This window comes from Theobroma cacao, chromosome 10, assembly GCF_053813885.1.
Source record: "Theobroma cacao isolate CCN51 chromosome 10, ASM5381388v1, whole genome shotgun sequence".
NCBI classification, from domain to species: Eukaryota; Viridiplantae; Streptophyta; class Magnoliopsida; order Malvales; family Malvaceae; genus Theobroma; species Theobroma cacao.
In genome coordinates, this window is record NC_142648.1 from 28,598,699 (window position 1) to 28,619,362 (window position 20,664).

A 20,664-nucleotide genomic window follows, 5' to 3' on the forward strand; every position below is an offset into this window, starting at 1 on the left:
GAAAGATGGTGATCTTAGAGAGCCAATGAAAGCTATAAGAAGGATGTATCAAACGCAGGCTTTTGCTTGGAAAGAGTCTGCCATAGATGGAGCTTGGCAATCCCACCAAGGTTCCAACGAAGTCTCCTTTCTCTTTCTTTAGCCTTTCCATAGAAAAGGGAAGGAGGAACATAGCTAAAAATTGCCATTGAAATCAATTCCCTGGAAGATCATTCAGAGACTCTTGATGAAACCCTGGAAAAGTTTACAGTGCCCTTGTTGGCATGCACCATGCATGGTACTATCGATAACTTGAGAGATCACCAACAAGGAAAGAGTGGATGGGTCCTTCATTCTCTTACAATAACTTGGCTAGCATTGATCCAAACAAAAAGTCATTAACAGGAATTGACAAAGCAAACAAGACAAGAATTAATACAATATGGAACCCCATGTGCTTGAATTTTGCAGAGATCTAGTACATGAGAATGGTTGCATAACCTTGACTTTAATTACTAATAATTAACATACCAAAGTTCTAGATTTACACCTACATAGGCTCCGCCATTACTAGCACATTGGATTTCTTATTTTAACCAAATAGAATTTAACTTCATTATATTAACAATTATATAAATAGAAAATCATCTGACACATTGCTCAACATATTTTTGAGTTTACGAGTATCTTCTAGGATGGATATTACTTTTGATATTATTGTTTTCTGAAAGATTAACGTAAGACAATCTAGTCACTAGTTGAGTTTAGTAGAAATGAACTACTTGGGATTATTTAAGTAACAAAGATGGTAATTAGCATTAAAATATCAAAGAGAGAAAGACATTTGTAGTGCATAATGGTTAGGGTAGCTAATTTCTTTATCTCCTGGGTTTATACGAACACCATTGGGAACTCGTTGAGTCAATTTGTTCAATTTTTATGGTTTTTTTCACTCATATTTAAAGATAAGCGTAATCTCATTCTATGTCATGTTATATCATATTGTTATAAATTACACGTTAATAAGAGATGAGGTAAATTTTTAAGTATATAAATATAGATTTTTCATCATTTATTAAATATGTATTTTAGATTGAAAACGTGAATCTATAATTTTTGAACTTACTTATATTTTTAATATTTATTTTTTGTGATTAATGTATTATTTCAACATATCTTTATTTACAAGGTAAAAAGATAAATGTTAACATCAGTTTTGCAACGAAAAATACTTTGGGATTTATGGGTTTGGGCTTTTTTTTTTAAAAAAAATGACAAGTTTCAAATATTTATTTTTATATTTATGTTGACAAAATTATCTAAAAACCACTTAATGTCACAATAATAAATATAAAATAGGTAAATTACAAAATTAAGACCGTGTTTGGCAATAGATTTATGAACAACAATTATAAAAAATTTAATTGAAGGAATATAATTACAGGTATCACTTTCTCTTGCCTAATAAAATTAATTTTTAATAAAATATTGATAAATTAAACGTTATAGAATTATCTTCTCAGCAATTTTATATCAAACAATAATTTTCTTAACAATCAAGGGATGAAACGACGTAGTTTTGGAAGCTGTTGGAACTCACATGGAACAAAACCCCAGTGTAGAGAGAGAAAGAGAGAGAGAGCCAAACAGCGGTCAAATTTTCCGATAACGATTAGCCGGTGATTTGAGTATTACCTTTAGAAAGACAGAAGAATCGAGCATGTCAAACGAAGTAAGAGAGATCGCTGGAGATGTCGTTGCGATGATGCAATCGCAGCTACAGTCTCTCCAGAATAGAGTCAAGGTGCTCCTTGCTTTGCCTATTTCTTAATGTCGTTTTCTTTTCATTAATTTTTTTATTATTTTATTCACTTTTCTCTTTTTTTTTTTTTTGTAATTTATGAATCAGGAATTAGAGGCTGAGAATGCAAAGCTATCAGCTCAACTCTCCAAATGTTGTTGCCATAAGGTTTGTAAGCGAATTGAATTTCTATCTATCTTTTTGTTTTATTATTAATTTTAATTTTGTGATTTATTTTTTTGGGCCATTGTTTGTGTTGAAGAATTAGCAAAAGAAATGGCATATTTGCAACATTTGTTAGTTTTTTTTTCTTTAGGCTCTGTTTGGTAGTTACTTTTGCTACTTATTTTTCTTTTGTCAGTAAAATGAGAAAATTGGGTATATTGAAATAGTAATTCACAACATACTTGTTACTTTAAAAGGTGCAATCATGAATTTTGTTGTCCAGGAAAGTTAAATTTTTTAAAAATATTATTTTCTTTTTTTAACTAAAGACATTTTTTTTGGCTTTTGGGAATAAAAAAACAAGTAATAAAAGTAAAGGTAAGAACTAAGATGGAACCTTAATTTACAATTAAGTAGTCTTTATTGTGCTTGTAAAAACTTCCTAGGCATTGGGGAGTATGGCATTAGTTGTGGGTCTTATTTGGTTTTTTTATTTCCATTGCCCTTGTTGGGTGCATTTCTTAATTTTCAGTTGATCAAAAGTGGGGGGAGAGGCTTTTTTTTTTTTGTGATAATACTCTTAGTCAGTTACCTATGAGACTAAAATATCGGTATGATGCAGACAGAGAAGATGCATAACGGTTCTGATGTAAAATGTTTCAATTCGAGTGTGGCAAGTCAGAGAAAAAACAATGGAGATGATAAGACCAGAAAAAAGAAAGCATCAGAAAGAATTCCAGGTTTCTTTCCTAGTCTAGACTGATCTTAAATATCATTTGAGTTGTTGACACTGGGGGAAATTGCTCTATGGATTGCTCACTGTGATATGAGTAAACACCTCATCTTTGTGTTTAAAGTTTCTACTTTTATTTCAAATTTTGCTGCTTTCATGTAACAGAAACGTTGCTAAATTTTTATAAAATCTCAAAAAGAAAAATAGTGGGCTTTTAATAATAAACTTTCTTTGTGGTCCAATAGCCGTCCTCTATCATACATACCTTTATTCCTGGTGAATGTAAGATTTAATGTTAGATTCTTGATAAAAGTAAAACCTGATAATTAGTTTATTAATGAAGTTAGTTGGCAGCTTCAACCCTTTCTCAAATTGCTTAATGAATACACTCCATATGTGGCGCTGCAGAAGTTGTCAAGTTCAGTGTGCTGATATACGAAGTATGATATAACAGAAAAGGATGGAGTCTATATCTAAATTTCCGCTAATCAGTTGATGCATTGTTAATGAAAAATATTAAAGAAAATGAAGAGGGTTTTACTAAATAAATAAACCAAAGATCACACAAAATAAATAATCCCCTTTGAACCAAGTAGCCTGCAGATGGATGACAAGGCACAATCTCCTCTTTGTACCTGCAGCATCTGGTCAATTTTCATGATTTCTGATACTAATTTTAATGCAATCTAGCCCTTTGAACTAATCTTGTTGGTTTTTTTTTTTTTTTTTTAAATAGCTAACCTAAACTGAACTAATCTTGTTGGTTTCTCCTTCTTCATTGCATTCTTTTGGTTCTATGGTTGTTGTATTCTACCTGTTTCAAGTTTCATATACTGCTTCTGAAATTAAGCAGCAGTTGGAAGTTTGGAATATGCACAGGATGAAACAAATCAAAATTTGCATATCTGAGATCTTATATTCATATATCTATGTGTGATTATTACAAAAATGTGCCATTGTTCATATACTTTTGCTCACCAATGATCATCATTTGGTTGCTGAGATATGAGATTCGAGATCTGTTGCATTAGCATATTGTATTTCATGAAAATGCTGCATAGCTAATCTGTCAGAGAGCACTAGTCACTTACCTTCAACTCAGTTGCATTATGAACTCACGGGAAAGAGAGAGTGAAAGTCAGTAATATTGGCCATTATAAATCTGAAGTGTATTATGACATGATCTTAGTAAAGCAGTTTTGTTGATCAAGCAATTGTAATTTGCTTAGTCTTGTGTATTCTCTCCAGACGTATGACATTGTCATCAGACATATTCTTATGTATCAAATTTCATCATCTATCTTTTTAAACAGGTTATAATTTGGAAATCATGACTCACCATTCCAAGAGATATGTTGCTCTAAAAGTCATGTATTTTGGTAAGAGGTATGCAATGTAACCATAATCCCTTGTGATATCTATGTTTCTTGGCGTCAATAGCATAAATTCCTCTTCAGTTACAAATTTCTCTGATGCATTAATAAATCAAAGGGGAAGGAAAGGAGAACAGAGAATAGCAACTGAATATTCATGGTGGAAGACCTAGTTTTAATAGTGTCTTAGTTCAATTTCATGTAACTTGGTTCAACCATCATTCCGGCCAGATGGGGTCGACTACATCAATGATCTTCTGCTTTTCCCTCTGGCTAGGGTATAGTTGCTTCTGGAAAAGTAACAACATGTAGACTAGGGTGGATCCCCTTTAGTGTGTATTTCCTCTAGTAAATACTGCCACTTGTGTCGATCACTCGCTGGCATTTTGAAAAGATTAAGACGTTGAATCTTGGAATGAGTGTCTTCTAGTATCAACATGGCATTGGGTTTTATTACTTAGTTTATATTGTAAGATGCTTATTTAATACCAACCACAAGTTAATTTCAGATGATCACAGTATTAAGCCTTACTGATGCATGGTCTTGGTAGATAAGTGACACTTATTCATTGCTTTAGTAGGGTCTCTCTTTTCTTTCCTTAAAAGTCTGGTCCATTGCTAATGCTATGCGTTTATTTACTTCATTTCCCATTTATTATTTGATTGTAAAATTTATAATATTTGGTTTTTTAAAAAGAAATTAAAATTTGTAAATTGTAATGACAGTAGAAGACAAGGAAAGCCTTACGATTTCATGTGCTATATGACAGGTTTTATGGTTTTGCTTCAGAAGCACAAATGGATCCTACTGTTGAGGTATGGTGCTTAAATATCTCTTAGAAATTAACTGCTGGGGAATGACAAGTGCAAGACCTGTTTGAATCTTTAAACAATTTCTTTTTGAGAAAAAACAGGAATTAACTTAGTATATACTTGAACTAGTATCAGATATGAACTTATACAATTATTTTTGTTGGATGATACAGTTAGTTTCATTCTTGAATATTTTTATAATTCTAGTGCCCATGCAGTCTGAAATTTTCAAAGCTCTTGAGAAAACAAGGCTTTTAGTTGGTGACAAGAAGGAATCACTCTACTCAAGATGTGGCAGAACAGATAAGGGAGTCTCCGCTGTTGGCCAAGTAAGTTGATCACTAGAAGAACCTCTTTTAAAATAATCCCTTGATAGTTTTGACCTTTCGCAAATTGGAGAAATCTGCAAGTATCTGGGTAGCTGTCACTGATAGTTTTGAAATTTGGCAAGACATGTCCCTCTTTTTCAATATGTGACTTTTTGTTTCTGTAAAACCTATAAATTAACAAGATGTCTTTGGTGTTGGGATTAAGTGGACGCTTTATGTAATATACTGTTTCATTTGAGTGTAGTTTATATTGAATTACATAGAACTGAAATGGACTTTTCCTTTTATATGTTTTTTTGAAGCTTTCTAAAATATGAAAGTTATTTGTACGAGAAGATGAAATTTCTAACTTATAGAACTTCTGAACCACATTTAAATTTTCAGAAATATTTAGTTTGTTGTTTTACGAGATACTATGATCTTACATGTTTTGACAATAAGGTTTGCTTGAATAATCGCTTTTAAACTTACTGGCAATTTTGGTACTACTGCTTGAAAATGTGTAAATGTCACAATGAAGCCTTTGCCAAGTAGTTGTTAGCCCTTTTGATAAGATGAAAAAGGCCAATGTGCAAGGCCTACCTTGATAGAAGTATGTGCTGACCTGCCAGAAAAGAAATTTACCTATTTATAGTTTCGTTATTTGATATTGATAACTTTTCCAGCTTCCCTTGATTAAACCTGGTTTTTCGACAATATGTTATTGTAATATTGATTCTATGCATTTTTTTTGTTTCGCTTCTGGATACCTGTAGCCTGAAGGTATTGTGTAATCGCCCTATGTTATTTTGCTAAATCACCATCCTTGTAGCATTGGTTCTTTACCAGAGTGAATTGACATTGGTTTTGTTAAAGAAAACTAGTGCTTTTCTATCACATGGTGCACTTCTCTCCAATGATAGGACATACAGTGATGCATAAATAGTAATAATATAAGAAGAACAAGCAATCTATCCTGTGGGGCAAATTAATAGACCAAACAAGGTAGTAGCACCTCTGATATGTAACATTTGCATCTTTTTACTGTTTCTATCAAATAGTCAAGCATTGTAATCCTCGAAGCATTTTCATCACTGTATGAAATCTCATTATCAATTTAACATGATGTGCCTAGCTTTCTTGGAATTATATATCTGCCCTATTCTTCCACAAATTGGAGAAAAATTAGAATAATTTGCTCATTATTTCCATGTTTAATGTTTACACTTGCATCTGGTTTTTGCTGCTCTATACCTGTGTTATCTAATTGTAATTTTGAACCACGGTTTACCTATATAGTTGAATGTTAAGAATACGGAAAATGTTTGATGCAGGTGATTGCATTATATTTAAGGTCAAACCTTAAAGAAGCTGATGCAAACGACCAAACTTCAGGAGAATTAATTTCAGGGACTCGAACTGGTCAGCCAGTTATTCTGTCCTGATGACTCTAACTTAGAGCAAAAGCTTCATCTTTAGATATCATCTGATGTTGGTGATTCATGGCTTTTCTTGTTCCAAATCCCTGCATTCTGTCATTTTCTAGGTCCTATTGCAATTGAACATGAAAGCACTTAAATTTTAACTAATAAAGACTATCAACAAATAGAATTTAAGGATGGTCAATTTTGGTTTGAGGGTAAAGCAAACTGTTTAAGGAGCTTTGAGTTTACTACAGTTTGTTATGAAATGTCTTAATTAGTCTCACTTAGTTGTTCATTAGTGAACTGATTATACCATTGGAGAAAGTGGAACCAAATATGTGGGACAAAGTTGTGCTGAGGTGGAATAAAATACTTGTATGTAAATTGTTTTAGGTCAATTAAAGGGCTAAGTTGTGGAGTAATAAAACTCTGATACCATAATTGTTCACGTACCTTGCATGCCTTTAATGTTCTCTCTTGTGCTGTCAAGTTAAACGCCTGAGCAATTCCAGTGACTTATTCATGTATGAAAGGGCAAAGTAGGGCACAATGCACATGCATAATAAGGCAAACTAGTACAGAACTCAAAAGTTTCAGGAAAATAAAATTTCAGATCAAGATTAGAACTAATTAAAGTTTAAATAATTCATTGCTTTCTGTTTGCCATGACCATCACATCAGTATTCCGTATTGGTGAATTATTGCCTAATCTGGATACCGCATAAGATCTTTGCCCCGTCTTACTGGAACTTGTTTCAAACTTCAAAGTCGGGAGGCATGTGAGCTTAGTTTCTGTGAGAAAAATCAATTTAATATAAAGTAAAATGCAATGCATTATTTAAATGCTTCTTTAAAAAATTACGTGAATACATTGACAGTGAAGTTAAAAAGCAAAAAAATGTATCTTTGATCTTAACTTATGCCTCCATTTATTTATTTTTTTTCTGAATCTTTATCAGAAGGAGAAATTGATTATGTGAGAGTACTGAACCGAGTCCTTCCAAACGATATTCGAATTTTAGGATGGAGTCCTGTTTCAATTGATTTCAATGCAAGGTCTTTCTACATTTTAAAAAGTTTATTTCATTTTTAGATTTTGAGGATGGCTGTGTGGTTTTATTTTACAGAGGATATTTAAACCTAATTCATCCTTAATGGATTCACAGTAGCCAGAATCATTGCCTAAGTGTTATCTTGGAAATTTACTTTTCAAACTTATTATATTAGTTATCTTATGGATTAAGATGATTGCATATTGTCTGTAAGTGCAGGTTTAGTTGTTTGGCTAGAGAATATACATACTTCTTTTGGAGAGGAAATTTGAATTTCCCAGTAAGCAATCTTTTTACACGTATTCTGAGTTCTGACCATCTGTCGAACTACTTTATGGGTTCTCATCAGAAATACGAGTGTCATAATAATGTAATATTTTTTTATTTATTTCCAGGATATGGAGAATGCAGGAAAGAAATTTATAGGAGAACATGATTTCAGAAATTTTTGTAAGATGGATGCAGCAAATGTACACAACTACAGGCGGCGTGTTACATTGTTTGAAATTTCTTCTTCTAATATGAGGTAATTTCTATTATCTCTCTGTCCTGGTTGATGCAAGTAAGTTTATATATATGCACCAGATTTTTGTTTTGGATGATGCATTCTCATGATGCTATAAAATTAATACATAAATTTATATTTTCATGTTAAGATATGGTAGTTCTTTGGTATGCATAGTCCTGGTTTTTATTTATTTTTCTTAAATGTCATCAAAATTAGCCTGTGAACTTATGCTTGTATTATTTCTAATTTATGGCTGACAGGAATTCCACAACTTTTCTGTAGTGCATATTGCACATTTAATCCTCTATTGTTGCCAATTTTGGTTGGATAATGTTAATGGATCAACAAAAAGTTACTTATATGATCTGCCTAGTTAGAATTTGTAGAAAAGTGGATAATCTTCTATTGTTACTTGCAGGTTTGAAGGCAATCAGCTTTGTGTGATCAAAGTTAAAGGTAGTGCCTTCCTATGGCATCAAGTGCGGTGCATGGTTGCTGTACTATTTATGATCGGCCAAGGTGTTGAATCAATTGCTGTGCGTGACAGTTGTTCTCATTACCTCTTCGTTTTCAGTTGTTAATTTATCTTGCTAGGTTAGAGGTGAATTTCAACCGACACCAGAACTAAATATTGTTTATTCAAACTGGTTCCTTTTCCTGACATTGACTGGCATGATACATGATGGCCAATTCAAAAGTTAATTGTGGCATCTTTTTACCTCAATTTCAAAGGCAGGCCTGTTGTGTGAATTTTGGCATAAACCTGTAATTCATTCATGGTGATGAATTTACTTGATGTAGAAGAGCATTCTGGTAGACCCTTTAATCCCAGATTTTCATGCTTAGTGTTTGCTTTTCTCTAACTCTTATAACTACTCCTAAATCAAGAGTAGAAATGGGCACAACCACATTGAGTTAGAATTCTACGCATAAGTGATGGATATGGAAAGAATTTCCTAGGATCTTCTTGTAAGCATGGGGTACAGCTTTAAAATGATCTTCAGCATGGTAACTTTTTTTTTTTTTCTTAATTGAGCTACAGTGGACCTTCAACATGGTAACTTGATTATAAGATGCTTAAATATTTTTACCTCTTTCTAGAGTGTTATGCACGCATCTTTATTCTGTGGTATGAACTACATTCACATCAAGTGATTAATTGGTCAATTATGTGTAGGTGATAGATGCATTACTGGACACTGAGAAGACACCAAGAAAACCTCAATATGCCATGGCTCCAGAGATACCATTGGTCCTTCAATCCTGTGATTTTGAAGATGTCAATTTTATTTGTTCATCAGGTACGTGATACACAAAAGTTCACCTCATATCTTTGACTTATTCCGCATATGGGATACTGTTTTTTATGCTACAATTTGCTCTGATCAGAAAAGGAAAAAAAAAAAAAAGCTTGCAATTTGCATCCATATATCACTCACATTTGCCAAGTCAACAACCATTTACACTTGAAATATTTGAATTATCCAGTGTTTTATGTGTAGATTCTGGGCAAGCACTACGTATACATTTGGAAAATGAATGTCAAGCGTACCAGCTTCAATCTGCAATTTTTCATGAGGCTCTTCTAAGCTGCTTGCCTTTAGCAAATGGTGCAGAAACCAAGTTTCTACCATATATTTCTGTCAAAGTCTTACTTTTTTGTTTATCTGTGTTGATCTGTATTGCTGAAAGAACTTTGACTTTTTCAGGCAAGAGCTTATTGAATGAGGGAACAATCAAGAAGGTGGCTTCCCATGTTCCTCTCTTGTCACGGCCAACAGAGCGTAAGTACCGCTACACTTTGAGCATTCACTAAATCACAGGCTCTAAATACATATCATTGATAGAAGATAAGTTACCTTGCCGTTTTTCATATTCATGTGGATGTTTGAATAGGTGTCATTCATTTATCGCCACAAAAGAGATAAGGTTGTGTAGGAATATTCAAAGGTTTGCTTGTAGATAAGACAGTTCAGATCAGACCTCATATTTTTGTGTTTTCCATGATGAAAATGGCTTCATCGGAAAACTGACCATCATGGTTACTTCATTGCCAATCAGCCCTGTAGCATACTTGTTAGTCATTAAGGAAATGTCTGTTTAAGAACAAATGCATGCTTCTGAGTACGAGTCCCTATGACTGTAATTAGCATGTCCCTTGTTTGAAGGTGCAGGGCGGCCCTCTTGTACTTTAAATTTGCCCTTAACCTTTGCTGACATTTGCAGATAGATGCTTAATGGTCAGTTATGAAATGAGATTTAGCATATAAAATCTTGATAGCTTAATTGTCTGAGGCGTTTTTTTTTTTTTTTTTATGGTAGAGGTGTTGCGACAAATTCCAGAATATTAACCTAGAAAACTATTTTCCTGTTTGTCTAATTGTGAAATGCATTTAACCTTGGCATAAGCTTTCTATGAGCAACTGATAACTCCCACACGTTTTCAAGAGATTTATGGTAGTCTTGATCTGTAGGTTTTCTACCATACTATCTGTAAGACTGTAGGTTTTCTTATTTTCTCTGTGTAGAAGGCAGCATGCATTCTGTTTGTTTTTCTTCAACTTCCGCCAATTCGACATGGTGTAAACCTAACTTATTACCCTTTGTTTTTCCTCTTATACCTTACTTGTTACTCCCCAGCATCATATGAGGAAAGATGTGCGAAACTGAATTCAAGAAGATGAACCTGGAAAACATTATGGTGGAGTTGAGGCCCAACAATGTTTACTTTTAACTCAGTTAACCTGTTATGTTGTACTATGAATTTATTGTTTTGAGTTGTTTGTACTTGTGAGTTATGTCAGGGAATATGTAGTTTTAAACATGGTGAATTTTGATCCTTATAAGCTAAGGGAAAAGTGTCTTCCATATGTCATTCACTAGTACATTGCTTTTACTACTTCTTTTGTCTTGTTGGGTACATTGGACTAAGCACAAATAGTAGATGGCCAAGTTACTCCAATACGAGAGCTTTCCATCATGTCATTTGGATGCAATTGGCCTGATTAGATCATTTAAATTGAATCAAAGAAGCCTTCCTTTGGTTCTACCTCTCTCTCTCTGGTTGAGTACCTTTTTTCTATGCAATCAATTAAAAGAATAGTGCCATGTAATAGATTCAGCGATAGCATCAAAACACCGCAATACTGACCATTAGTTGATGACCGATGAACCCTAATCCTTCATTCTCAATTTGACTAATCCTTCATTCTCAATTTGAGTCGAGGTTTGAAGGATTCGAAAAAAGAGTTTGGTTTAAGATTATTTTGTTGTAGGATGAACGTTTTAATCGGAGCGGAAGGTTAAAATAATCTTAACCGATCGGTGAAGAGAGGAGAAAAAAGGTGCAGCTCAATTTATACATGAGTAATTTAGATATTTCATGTTTGCTGTTAACGTCGTTAACGTCATTTATATGTTTGAGATGAAATGTTTATTTTGCATATTAATAAATCTCGTGACATTATAGACAAAACTTAAGTAGTCAAGGTATTATTATCTTCTAACTTATTTGTAGTCAACAATTGGGTCATTAATCTAGCACAACAGAGAAGTGGGACTTCAATTTGTTGCCAGTCGGGTCATTAATCTTTCAGAAGGGCTAAGGACATAATTTTGGAGTGCATGAAATGTGCATCTTCCTTATATAATATGCTCTTTGATCTGCCTCTCACTCTTCTCCCTGCGCCCTTTCATTTATTATGTTGTAAAATAACAATATTCAAATCCTGAAGCAATGGCCAGGTGGAACATATTGAGTTTCAATATAATGCAATATGTGAAACTTCACCAGCAATATTCTCCCTCAAGTATCAAAAGGGCCTAAACACCTTTATTGTTTTGCTCCAGAATCCAGTTCAAAGCTGATACAAAAATGGTGTTTATTGGTTTCTTTGGTATATCATCATCCAATCAAAAGGCAAATCAAACTAAACCCACGTCTCTAAACCACCTGCATAGCAATGCTACAGGGATATGTATATATTACAGGACAACAATCAGCATCTGGAACAAGAGCAAATATTTGTTCAAACGGCACCTCATCTGTTCGACGTATATCATCTGACGCTAGAGGCATGCCTGGCATTGATATCTTCAAGTCTGAGAGTCACTGCTCGTTTGTGAGCATCCAGCCCCTCAACTTCAGCCATGGTGGCCACATGTGGGCCAAGGTTACTTAGGCCTTCCTCTGTCAGAGATTGTACTGTCATGTACTTGAGGAAAGAGTCAAGAGACACCCCACCATACATCCTTGCATAGCCATATGTTGGAAGAACATGGTTTGTCCCACTTGCATAGTCACCCACACTCTCTGGCGTCCACTGCCCTAGGAACACAGAACCTGCAGGAACACAGGGAAAGCGATCTATGAACACCAGCCATCAGGCTCACCAAATCTTATTTGGCACCAGAAAGAACCAAAAGTCGCAGCTTAGAAAAATACCGGCATTCTCAACAAAACCTTCCCATTTTTCTGCATCCTTCACATTCATGATCAGGTGCTCTGGTGCATATAAATTTGAGAAGGAAATTGCCTAAAAGACAATGATCATAATAAATTCCATTAAACAGAATACCCAAAATAGTTGAACTTCTGGCAGTAAAGGCTTGTTATCAAACCCTTGATAAATATTCACCATCTAAAGTTATTGCAAACAAGTTGGACCAAAGATGGATTTGTTTGAGCTACAAACCACAAGACAGGAAAATGGAAACTAACCTCAACAATATCACAAGCAAATACAGTGAAACTATGGCTCAATGCTTTTGAAGCAAATTCTCCCCTTGGAAGGCTTTGGCACTGTTTACTAATTTCCTCCTCAATAGCTTTAAGACCCACACCATCACCAGCTATTACAAGAACAACCTGGCTATCAGGGCCATGCTCAGCCTGAAAATAGCAAATTTTATCACTGTGAACATCAGGTCCAATAAAAGCAGGATTTTATCTTTTTATTTATTTTTTATGTTTTGTACAGATGAAGGCAAACTGGACCTTGGGCTGTAGAAAGGAAGACAACCCCGTTCCATTCCCCAAATCCCTACCCTCCCTTCCCAAGGTTCAAAATTGATGGTTGCGAACTTAAAATTCCAAGTTTAACCAGTAACACATCCCTTGGAGACATGAAAGCAGTAAGTTAATATGACGAATATGCTTTATTCTCCAATGCATATATTATATTCTAACAATGGAACAAAAGAAGCATCTCACACAGGTGTCACAAGATGAGGGATTGAATACTCATTTCACAAGCTTTTGGTTTCATAATGAAAACTAAAACTCGAGAAAATTGAACAAAAAGTAGGAAAAAAGGGATTATAAAAAAGAGACATGCAGAGTTGGAAGGTCACTGAAAATTACAGCAAGGAAAGCCATAGACTATGTTGCTCTGATTCTTCATTTTCCTACAGTACCTGTGTCAGACAAGGGTATGGGGGCTCGATCCTCCAAATATAACAAGAACCTTTAAAAAATTGAAACACCAATGTCAAAAACATTCTATTCAACACTCTCCCAAGTCCTAGCAGCATAGACCATAGATGATCTTGCACTGTAGCTCCCCTTGAGGAAAGAAAAATCTTGACTGATACTTGACTAGGAAATAGTAGATTATAACTAGCTAGCAGGATCCAATTTCTTGACTAAAGGCTAAATAAACTCTGGCTTTGTCAACCTAATATAATCTTTTGGTTTCAATTGGCCTTATTACAGTTCATATAATTAACTCTTATTTCCTTAATACGAAGAGAAAAAATTTTCTTTCACTATAGATATTGATATACAGGCCAAAAGGTAAATATTAATAGCACTAACCACGCTATAAAGATCATATTCCCAAATTGACTTAGCACTTGTGTTGTTCTAGCATCTCACTTTCCAGAAAGTAAGTCAGCATACAGCTAACAAGTTCATGATAAACACTAAAAGAGAAACTTATTAATCCATAGAGAAATCTCACTTTGCTTAGGGAATCATGTAAATTACAAAGGCTTTGCTGTCTGGATGTAGTATGTCATGAAGCAGCAAAAAACTTGAAATCAGTAATTTGACCACCCGCCAATATAGTAAAGACAAATGACGCAAACACCTTAACATAAGATTAGTAAAAAAGTAGCTAATTGGAACTAAAGACAAAGCGGGTGCAAACCTGGGATAGCAAATCTGCAGCTATATGTACAGGATTGGCATGTTTGTCGGCAATAACCAAAACTTCGGAAGGGCCAGCTGGCATGTCAATTGAAATCATAGCCTCACTGTTCTGTAAGGATATAGGTATAGAAGGTAGAATCAAATAAACTATAGGGGCATGCATTTCTACAACTTTCTTTAATTGGATCAAACTTATGTAGAAGTTCTAAGAGCAAGTAAACTGAAATTACTTGGAGTATCATTTTGGCAGCAGTTACATACTGATTTCCAGGTCCCAGAATTTTCTCAACCTGCAATAGAGGCAAAATCTCTAACACCAATAAGAAGCTGAAAAATATCCTACCATGATAAATCAAATCGTATCATTCTCCTAAAAAAATATACTATCTTGTCTGACTTATCATGCCTTCAACAACTAAACATATTCGAAGTCTTCAACACCTCATCAACTATTGTGGAATTACTAAGACATAAGGTATAAAGGACACCTCTTAGTCAGGGATACATGCTCAAATGGTAAATAAATGGACCACAAACATCTTGTATAGCTTTGTGATTGTATACAAGTTGTTACATAGCTTTCTGATCATCATTATAATTGTCTAAAGTTATAACATTTCAGCATTTTTAATCTGAAATCAATATTGTCACAACTACCTATGTTATTAACATCAGCATGCTATTATTCACACACACACACACACACACACAGAGTTGTGAAAGGAAATATTCACTGTGCATGATGACTCTTGATGAAGATTTGCATTTTTTTAGGATTAATTAAACTATCACTCAGCATAATTAACCGAAGGCTACTTGTGCAATTCCCCAGCCACTTGGCAACATCAATACATTAAAAACATAGACTAGTCACACAGAAATACAATAAACAAAACTCAAGTTAGAGATGCCATAGAAAGAGAAAATAAAGGAATTTGATCTATCAATAAGCTCAAAAGATATTCTGTCTCTGATTAATAAATTACTGATAGGAAACATAAGAAAAATCACTACTCAAGTCTTCAACAAAAATGCCATACATACTTATCAGTATTAAAACTCAATAACTGAGAAAAAGTTGATGAGAAATCATTACCTTCGGGCAAGATTCTGTGCCCCAGGCCATAGCAGAAATGGCCTAAAATTTCAGTTCAAAAAAAAAAAAAGTCAAGACCTGATTAAAATAGTAACTAGTTTAAAATGCAAAATGTGTAAACATATCTTTCATGCTTTCAGACCTGAGCTCCACCAGCTTTAAGAATGTGAGTCACACCAGCCTTCTTGGCACAGTACAGTACCTCCTAATGGGGAAACACTGATCAGCTCTCACTAAGTAGTCTCTTTATATGTTATTTCGATATAAAAAAGAACAAAAAATACCTTACATATGCTGCCATCTTGGCCTGGGGGAGTTGCTAGAACAACAGTTTTACATCCAGCAATCTTGGCAGGCTGGAGTAAGGAACAAAGCATATGTCAAATATATCTAACTAGATCAATAGTTAAACAGACAAAGAACTAGAGATACAATTCAACTTACAATAGAAAGCATTAGAGCAGTTGAGGGCAAAACAGCAGTTCCCCCTGGTACATAAAGACCAACAGAACCAATACTCCGAGCAACCCTTTTGCATTTAACACCCTGTGCAGAGCACTACGATATTAACTTTGTTTACCGTATAACATAAGATGCAATAATAAAGCACTTATATTAACTTACTTTCATGGTCTCGACACTTTTCGCTGATGATTTTTGGGCAAGATGAAATGCATATATATTTTCGTATGCCACATCAAAAGCCTCTTTAATAGTTGGGTCAAGCTGAGACATGGCAGCATAGCAAGAGAAAGGGACACAAACTAAGCACCATAAACAAACTAGAGGTTTAATGAGATTTCAAGTAACATACATTTTCAGAAAGAGTACCTCAGGATAAGGAAGCTCCGAGACATTTTCAACAATTTTATGTAGATTAACTTTATCAAACTTTTCAGTATAACTGCAAATGACTAGCATTTATAAGCAACCACATCCCTAACCACATTACTGAAATCCTCAGGAAAAAAAAAAAAGTACGCAAAGAATGAAAGCAGCACCGACACTTTAACTGCAGCATCGCCTCTGCTGCGAACATCATCAATTATAGGCTGGACCTGAGAAGCATACCATACATGAACATTAAAACCTAGCAAGGGTTGAATAAAGAAAATGCATCATAACAGCGTAAAAGATGATACAGAGATAGACCCACCATGCCGAATATGGAAGAAAAATCTATGCGAGGTCGAGCCTTCAAGCTCTCCACCTCAGCAGGACCTAGCTCCGATAACTGATAAGTCTTCATCGCGCACCTTACTTTCTTACAAGCCAATCCTGTAAGTAGCATACATGTTTCGTAAAATTAATTCCCCAAATCTGGTGCGTACAAGAATCAATTTATTTTCAAAAACCCTATCACATCAACAACCAAAGCAGGCATTTGAGAAATGCAAAGAGGAACAGCAAGTACCTGAAACAGAGATGAAATTAGGGGAAGCAAATGAAGGAAAACGAGGAAAGTGGAATGGTTTGATACAAAATCGTAGAAGCTGAGAATCCATAACCTCCTTCAACTCAAATTAATGTTTGAATATCATCAAAATTAAAACAAAAAGGAAAGAATTTACGATCAAAAAGAGTTGTTGATAAGATTACCCAGCAAGTGACAGATGGGGATGATTAGCAGTTGCTGTTCACTAAACAACAGTGCGGCGCAGCATGACAGAGATGAGAGACAGAAAAAGAGCAGTGCCAACCGCCAAAGGCAGGCAAACATAAAAGAGAGGATAAATTAAACCTGAATCCTAAAAATAAACTGAATTGAATAAAATCTTAATTATAAAATTAAATAATTTTATTATAAAAAAACACTTTTGAATGATTTAATCTTTCTATCCTGTCGTTTATCCTGTCACTTTTAATTAATTTAAGGTAAAATATCCCTATTTTTTTAAATTTTAATCAAAATTCTAAATAATTTTATTAATTTTTAAAATATACACTCTATCTCAATAATTATTAATTTAAACATTTATTATTATATTTTTTAAAAATAAACCTTAATTTGTTACGAATTGACAATGCAAGAGTAAAAGATGGACTCCATGTCGAGTAATTAGAAGAAGTAAGCTTCAGCGTTATAGAGACCAAACCATGGTGGTCCGAATGATGAAGAAAATACAAGGATTGAGAATCCTTAAGTGGTGAGATAACAGATTTTGGTGTAATTGATGTAATCGAATCTTCCACGAGTTCAAGAATGAATTGAAACAACAAGAATATGAAATTTCAATAGTGAATCGAAATTTGTAATAAAAAAACTCAAGAAACCTTAAGACCAGGTAAACCCTAACTCAACAAGAACTGAGAAATTGGCGAAGAATGAACAAATCAAGCTAGGAAAATCAAAGTACAAGGAAAATGATGAGATATAATGATGAAAATCAAGAAAAAACAAGCTACGATGTAATCCAAACCAGTTTATAAGACATCATAATCCTACTTAAACAAATCGGATAATGTTGTGTACCCATTTTATACTACTGAAGTAAAGGCATATCCATATTCTTACTAGGGTCAATTTCCAATACCCCATACTTTCTCTGCAACTCATGTCAGCCTCCTCTTAGCTTGTCTGGCTATTGGACATTATAGATATAGATAACCAGCCCAACATTTCCATCAAGCTTAAGATTTTGTACAATTCCTTTGTATGGGCATGAATCCAATAACAATTGGGTTGGGTTATGAGCTCTTAGAATGAAAATTTGCTCGAAGGATTTTCTATTGGTCCTCGAGACAAAAATCCTTGACTGTTTCTGATATTTTGTTCATTGATAAATTTATAGCATCGGCCTGATAAATGAACAAAAACAAATGTCAAGCAGTTCCATGCTGTTTAGAGGGGGCAGAGGAATCAGGTTACTAGCATTTCAACACTTCTCGACGTTAACAACTGCTTCCACTTCTTCCAGTACTAGAATTGTTAGTTTTTCCTCGTACCCATATCCCACTTCTTACAAAATCTTCTGCAGAAATCACTGTACTTTCCAAAACATCTTCAAAGTCTCTTTAACTTCACCGTCAGGTTGTGGGGTTGTTGGCTTTTCGAATATGGCATCAGCAGCTGGAGGAGAAGATGGTCATTTCAAGTTGTCTGAAACTAGTGAGCTTATAATCAAGAAAGGTGATATTACTCGGTGGTTTGTTGATGGCGCCTCCGATGCTATCGTCAGTGTTTCTCTTCCCTTTCCTTTAATCTTCAGTTCTTTTTGTTTTCTATTGGTATTTGTTGATGATTTATTCTTGATATTTTATCATTTTTGAAGCATATTTGTTTATGGGATTAGGGAGCAGAATTTTCTATTCGGGTAATAGATTAATAGAATGTTGAATTGGCTATTCCAAAATGGAGGGATTTCTTGCAATCCTAGAGATTTTCTTATTTCAATCTGAAATGATGGTTATGTTTCCTTCATGGGTTTATTTTGTACATACTCCGATTTTGAATTAATAGAATTGAGCACAGTGATACTAGTGATGATAATTTTTTGCAGGTTAATCCAGCAAACCAGAGAATGCTTGGAGGTGGTGGTGCAGATGGAGGTTTTCTTGCTCAGAAAGTTCTCTTTTTTCTCATTTTGAACTTATTAATGTCGTACAAGGATGAACTTTTACTGATTATTGATGCATTTTACTAGCCATACACAGGGCTGCTGGCCCAGAACTTCGAGAAGCATGCTATAAGGTCCCAGAAGTTCGACCTGATGTCCGCTGTCCCACTGGAGAGGCAAGGATTACCCCGTAAGTTCTTCCTAATTAGATAGTGTTTGCTGGTGTTGTCATCCAAATGCTGCGCATGATTAGCATATTGACGTGTTAAAATGTATGCAGAGGTTTTAGACTGCCTGCATCTCATGTGATTTACACTGTTGGACCTATTTATGATACTGACAAGGACCCTAAAGCCTCCCTGAGCAGTGCATACAAGTATGCTATGTTGTTCCTTTCCACCATTCATATTAGTAGCTTGTTTTATAGTTCTCAATAATGCCTATTCTCTTTTGAAACTGGTTACAGGAATAGCCTGGCTGTGGCTAAAGAGAACAATATTAAATACATCGCATTTCCTTCCATATCTTGTGGTGTATATGGGTAAGTACTCTAAGGAACCACCAAAGGCTTTCTCATACCCCCCTTCCCCTCTCATTGAACTGTATCTGTTTTTGCTTTCTGTGATGACAATTTAATTAAGGACAGGTGTTGAATTGGTGATGTTGGATTGTTGGGTAATTTGTTGTAACTTTCTGGACTTTTGCATGAACTCATAGTCGAAATATTTTAATCTTTTAGTCACTTGTTCACAGAAGAGCTGGGTAATTTGGTGTAACTTTCTGGACTTTGAAGGTGCATGAACTCATAGTCGAAATATTTTGATCTTATAGTCACTTGTTCACAGAAGAGCATTATCTTCTGTCAAATTCAATACCATTTAAGCAATGAATCTTTAGTCTGATTATGGATTCTTTATATGCTAGCTTGGGTGCTTGTAGAAAATGTTTCATCACTTCATATTTAATATCTTTTTTCCTTTCTGAAATATTCCAGATATCCCTTTGAGGAAGCAGCTACTGTTGCCATATCTACTGTCAATGAATATGCCAATGATATTAAAGAGGTATCTGCTTCAATATTGCCATCCGAGAGTTCTTTTAAATGTTGATTGATTCCCTTTATTTCAATTCTTATATCCCATTGTACATTACTTTACTTGTTTTGCCCCCATACACACATAAAAGAAGAGCTTCCTATATTGTTTTCTCTTCTTCCTTTATTGGGACAAATGCTCTATTGTTATTCATATATATGTAATAAATTAACCTTTGATTGCATGATCCATATTTCTATATGGCCAAGATAATAGATGAATTTCTGATTGGCACTCACTCGACTTGCTGTTTGCAGGTGCACTTTGTTCTGTTTGCAGATGACATCTATAATATTTGGTTGAACAAGGCTAAAGAATTGCTCCAGGCGTAGTGCATTATAGTGACTAGAATTAAGTTCCTTGATACTTGAGGGTGCACAAGTTTATATGTATCTGAATTAGCTTGCAGGCATGTATGCAACTATGAGGAAATTGCTTTCTTTCAGATTATGAGGGTCAAGAACTATCGATGTATCAAAGCCATTTTGCGTAACTACAGGCATAATAAAAGTTGATCCTGTTTTGGAGTGTCTGAAATGGTTGCTGTGATATGTTTTCCAGGATCCCAATCAACTACTCACATCGTTTACCCTTAACTTTTTTAATCATT

General features: G+C 34.5%; 3 protein-coding genes across 13 annotated transcripts; 2 read left to right on the forward strand and 1 right to left on the reverse strand.

The window, feature by feature from the left end:
- The first annotated feature begins 1,523 nt into the window (after nucleotides 1-1,523).
- On the forward strand, nucleotides 1,524-11,031 carry LOC18587478 (Pseudouridine synthase family protein). Of its 5 annotated transcripts, none has more exons than XR_016023175.1 (15): nucleotides 1,527-1,783; nucleotides 1,889-1,948; nucleotides 2,568-2,685; nucleotides 3,992-4,064; nucleotides 4,822-4,867; nucleotides 5,083-5,193; nucleotides 6,507-6,594; nucleotides 7,556-7,652; nucleotides 7,868-7,928; nucleotides 8,044-8,174; nucleotides 8,575-8,692; nucleotides 9,341-9,457; nucleotides 9,659-9,766; nucleotides 9,866-9,940; nucleotides 10,797-11,031. XR_016023175.1 is itself a non-coding variant. In XM_007011258.3 (15 exons), the coding sequence occupies exons 1-15, from the start codon at nucleotides 1,700-1,702 to the stop codon at nucleotides 10,838-10,840; spliced, it is 1,338 nt and encodes a 445-aa protein (XP_007011320.3). In that variant the 5' UTR covers nucleotides 1,531-1,699; the 3' UTR covers nucleotides 10,841-11,031. The 5 variants fall into 5 exon arrangements, 3 of the variants coding, with proteins under 3 accessions (XP_017985093.2, XP_007011320.3, XP_088658795.1); XM_007011258.3 differs by having other exon boundaries at nucleotides 1,531-1,783; nucleotides 9,334-9,457; XR_016023176.1 differs by lacking the exon at nucleotides 10,797-11,031 and having other exon boundaries at nucleotides 1,524-1,783; nucleotides 9,645-9,766.
- A 923-nt stretch (nucleotides 11,032-11,954) lies between these two features.
- On the reverse strand, nucleotides 11,955-17,154 carry HDH (histidinol dehydrogenase). Of its 4 annotated transcripts, none has more exons than XM_018129520.2 (15): nucleotides 17,003-17,144; nucleotides 16,818-16,896; nucleotides 16,560-16,681; nucleotides 16,409-16,461; nucleotides 16,235-16,307; nucleotides 16,028-16,129; nucleotides 15,848-15,949; nucleotides 15,688-15,759; nucleotides 15,546-15,608; nucleotides 15,404-15,445; nucleotides 14,538-14,597; nucleotides 14,306-14,416; nucleotides 12,877-13,047; nucleotides 12,601-12,691; nucleotides 11,955-12,498 (listed from the first exon to the last, which is right to left on the reverse strand). In XM_018129520.2, exons 3-15 carry the CDS (start codon nucleotides 16,650-16,652, stop codon nucleotides 12,215-12,217), a joined length of 1,317 nt encoding a protein of 438 aa, XP_017985009.2. In that variant the 5' UTR covers nucleotides 16,653-16,681; nucleotides 16,818-16,896; nucleotides 17,003-17,144; the 3' UTR covers nucleotides 11,955-12,214. The 4 variants fall into 4 exon arrangements, with proteins under 4 accessions (XP_017985009.2, XP_007011325.3, XP_088658589.1 ...); XM_007011263.3 differs by having other exon boundaries at nucleotides 16,818-16,914; nucleotides 17,003-17,142; XM_088802463.1 differs by having other exon boundaries at nucleotides 16,818-16,911; nucleotides 17,003-17,121.
- A 543-nt stretch (nucleotides 17,155-17,697) lies between these two features.
- Nucleotides 17,698-20,591, forward strand: LOC18587480 (uncharacterized). 4 transcript variants are annotated; one of them, XM_007011264.3, is made up of 8 exons: nucleotides 17,702-18,267; nucleotides 18,382-18,577; nucleotides 18,904-18,952; nucleotides 19,048-19,150; nucleotides 19,241-19,336; nucleotides 19,427-19,501; nucleotides 19,955-20,024; nucleotides 20,312-20,591. In XM_007011264.3, exons 1-8 carry the CDS (start codon nucleotides 18,224-18,226, stop codon nucleotides 20,384-20,386), a joined length of 708 nt encoding a protein of 235 aa, XP_007011326.3. In that variant the 5' UTR covers nucleotides 17,702-18,223; the 3' UTR covers nucleotides 20,387-20,591. The 4 variants fall into 4 exon arrangements, with proteins under 4 accessions (XP_017984117.2, XP_007011326.3, XP_017984118.2 ...); XM_018128629.2 differs by having other exon boundaries at nucleotides 17,707-18,267; nucleotides 18,435-18,577; XM_007011265.3 differs by having other exon boundaries at nucleotides 17,708-18,331; nucleotides 18,435-18,577.
- Nucleotides 20,592-20,664: the final 73 nt, after the last annotated feature.

Bases quoted from the DNA above. Each gene is read 5' to 3' on its own strand.
- LOC18587478 (XM_007011258.3), top strand. From the start codon at position 1,700: ATGTCAAACGAAGTAAGAGAGATCGCTGGAGATGTCGTTGCGATGATG. The intron at 5,194-6,506 runs GTAAGTTGATCA...TGTTTGATGCAG, and splicing joins GAGTCTCCGCTGTTGGCCAA to GTGATTGCATTATATTTAAG. The intron at 8,693-9,333 runs GTGCGTGACAGT...AATTATGTGTAG, and splicing joins AAGGTGTTGAATCAATTGCT to GTGATAGATGCATTACTGGA.
- HDH (XM_018129521.2), bottom strand. From the start codon at position 17,123: ATGTTTGCCTGCCTTTGGCGGTTGGCACTGCTCTTTTTCTGTCTCTCA. The intron at 16,682-17,002 runs GTAATCTTATCA...TGCTACTTACAG, and splicing joins CCCCATCTGTCACTTGCTGG to GATTGGCTTGTAAGAAAGTA. The intron at 15,950-16,027 runs GTAAGTTAATAT...TGCTCTGCACAG, and splicing joins AAAGTGTCGAGACCATGAAA to GGTGTTAAATGCAAAAGGGT.
- LOC18587480 (XM_018128628.2), top strand. From the start codon at position 18,224: ATGTCAAGCAGTTCCATGCTGTTTAGAGGGGGCAGAGGAATCAGGTTA. The intron at 18,953-19,047 runs GTTTTCTTGCTC...GCATTTTACTAG, and splicing joins AGGTGGTGGTGCAGATGGAG to CCATACACAGGGCTGCTGGC. The intron at 19,502-19,954 runs GTAAGTACTCTA...GAAATATTCCAG, and splicing joins ATATCTTGTGGTGTATATGG to ATATCCCTTTGAGGAAGCAG.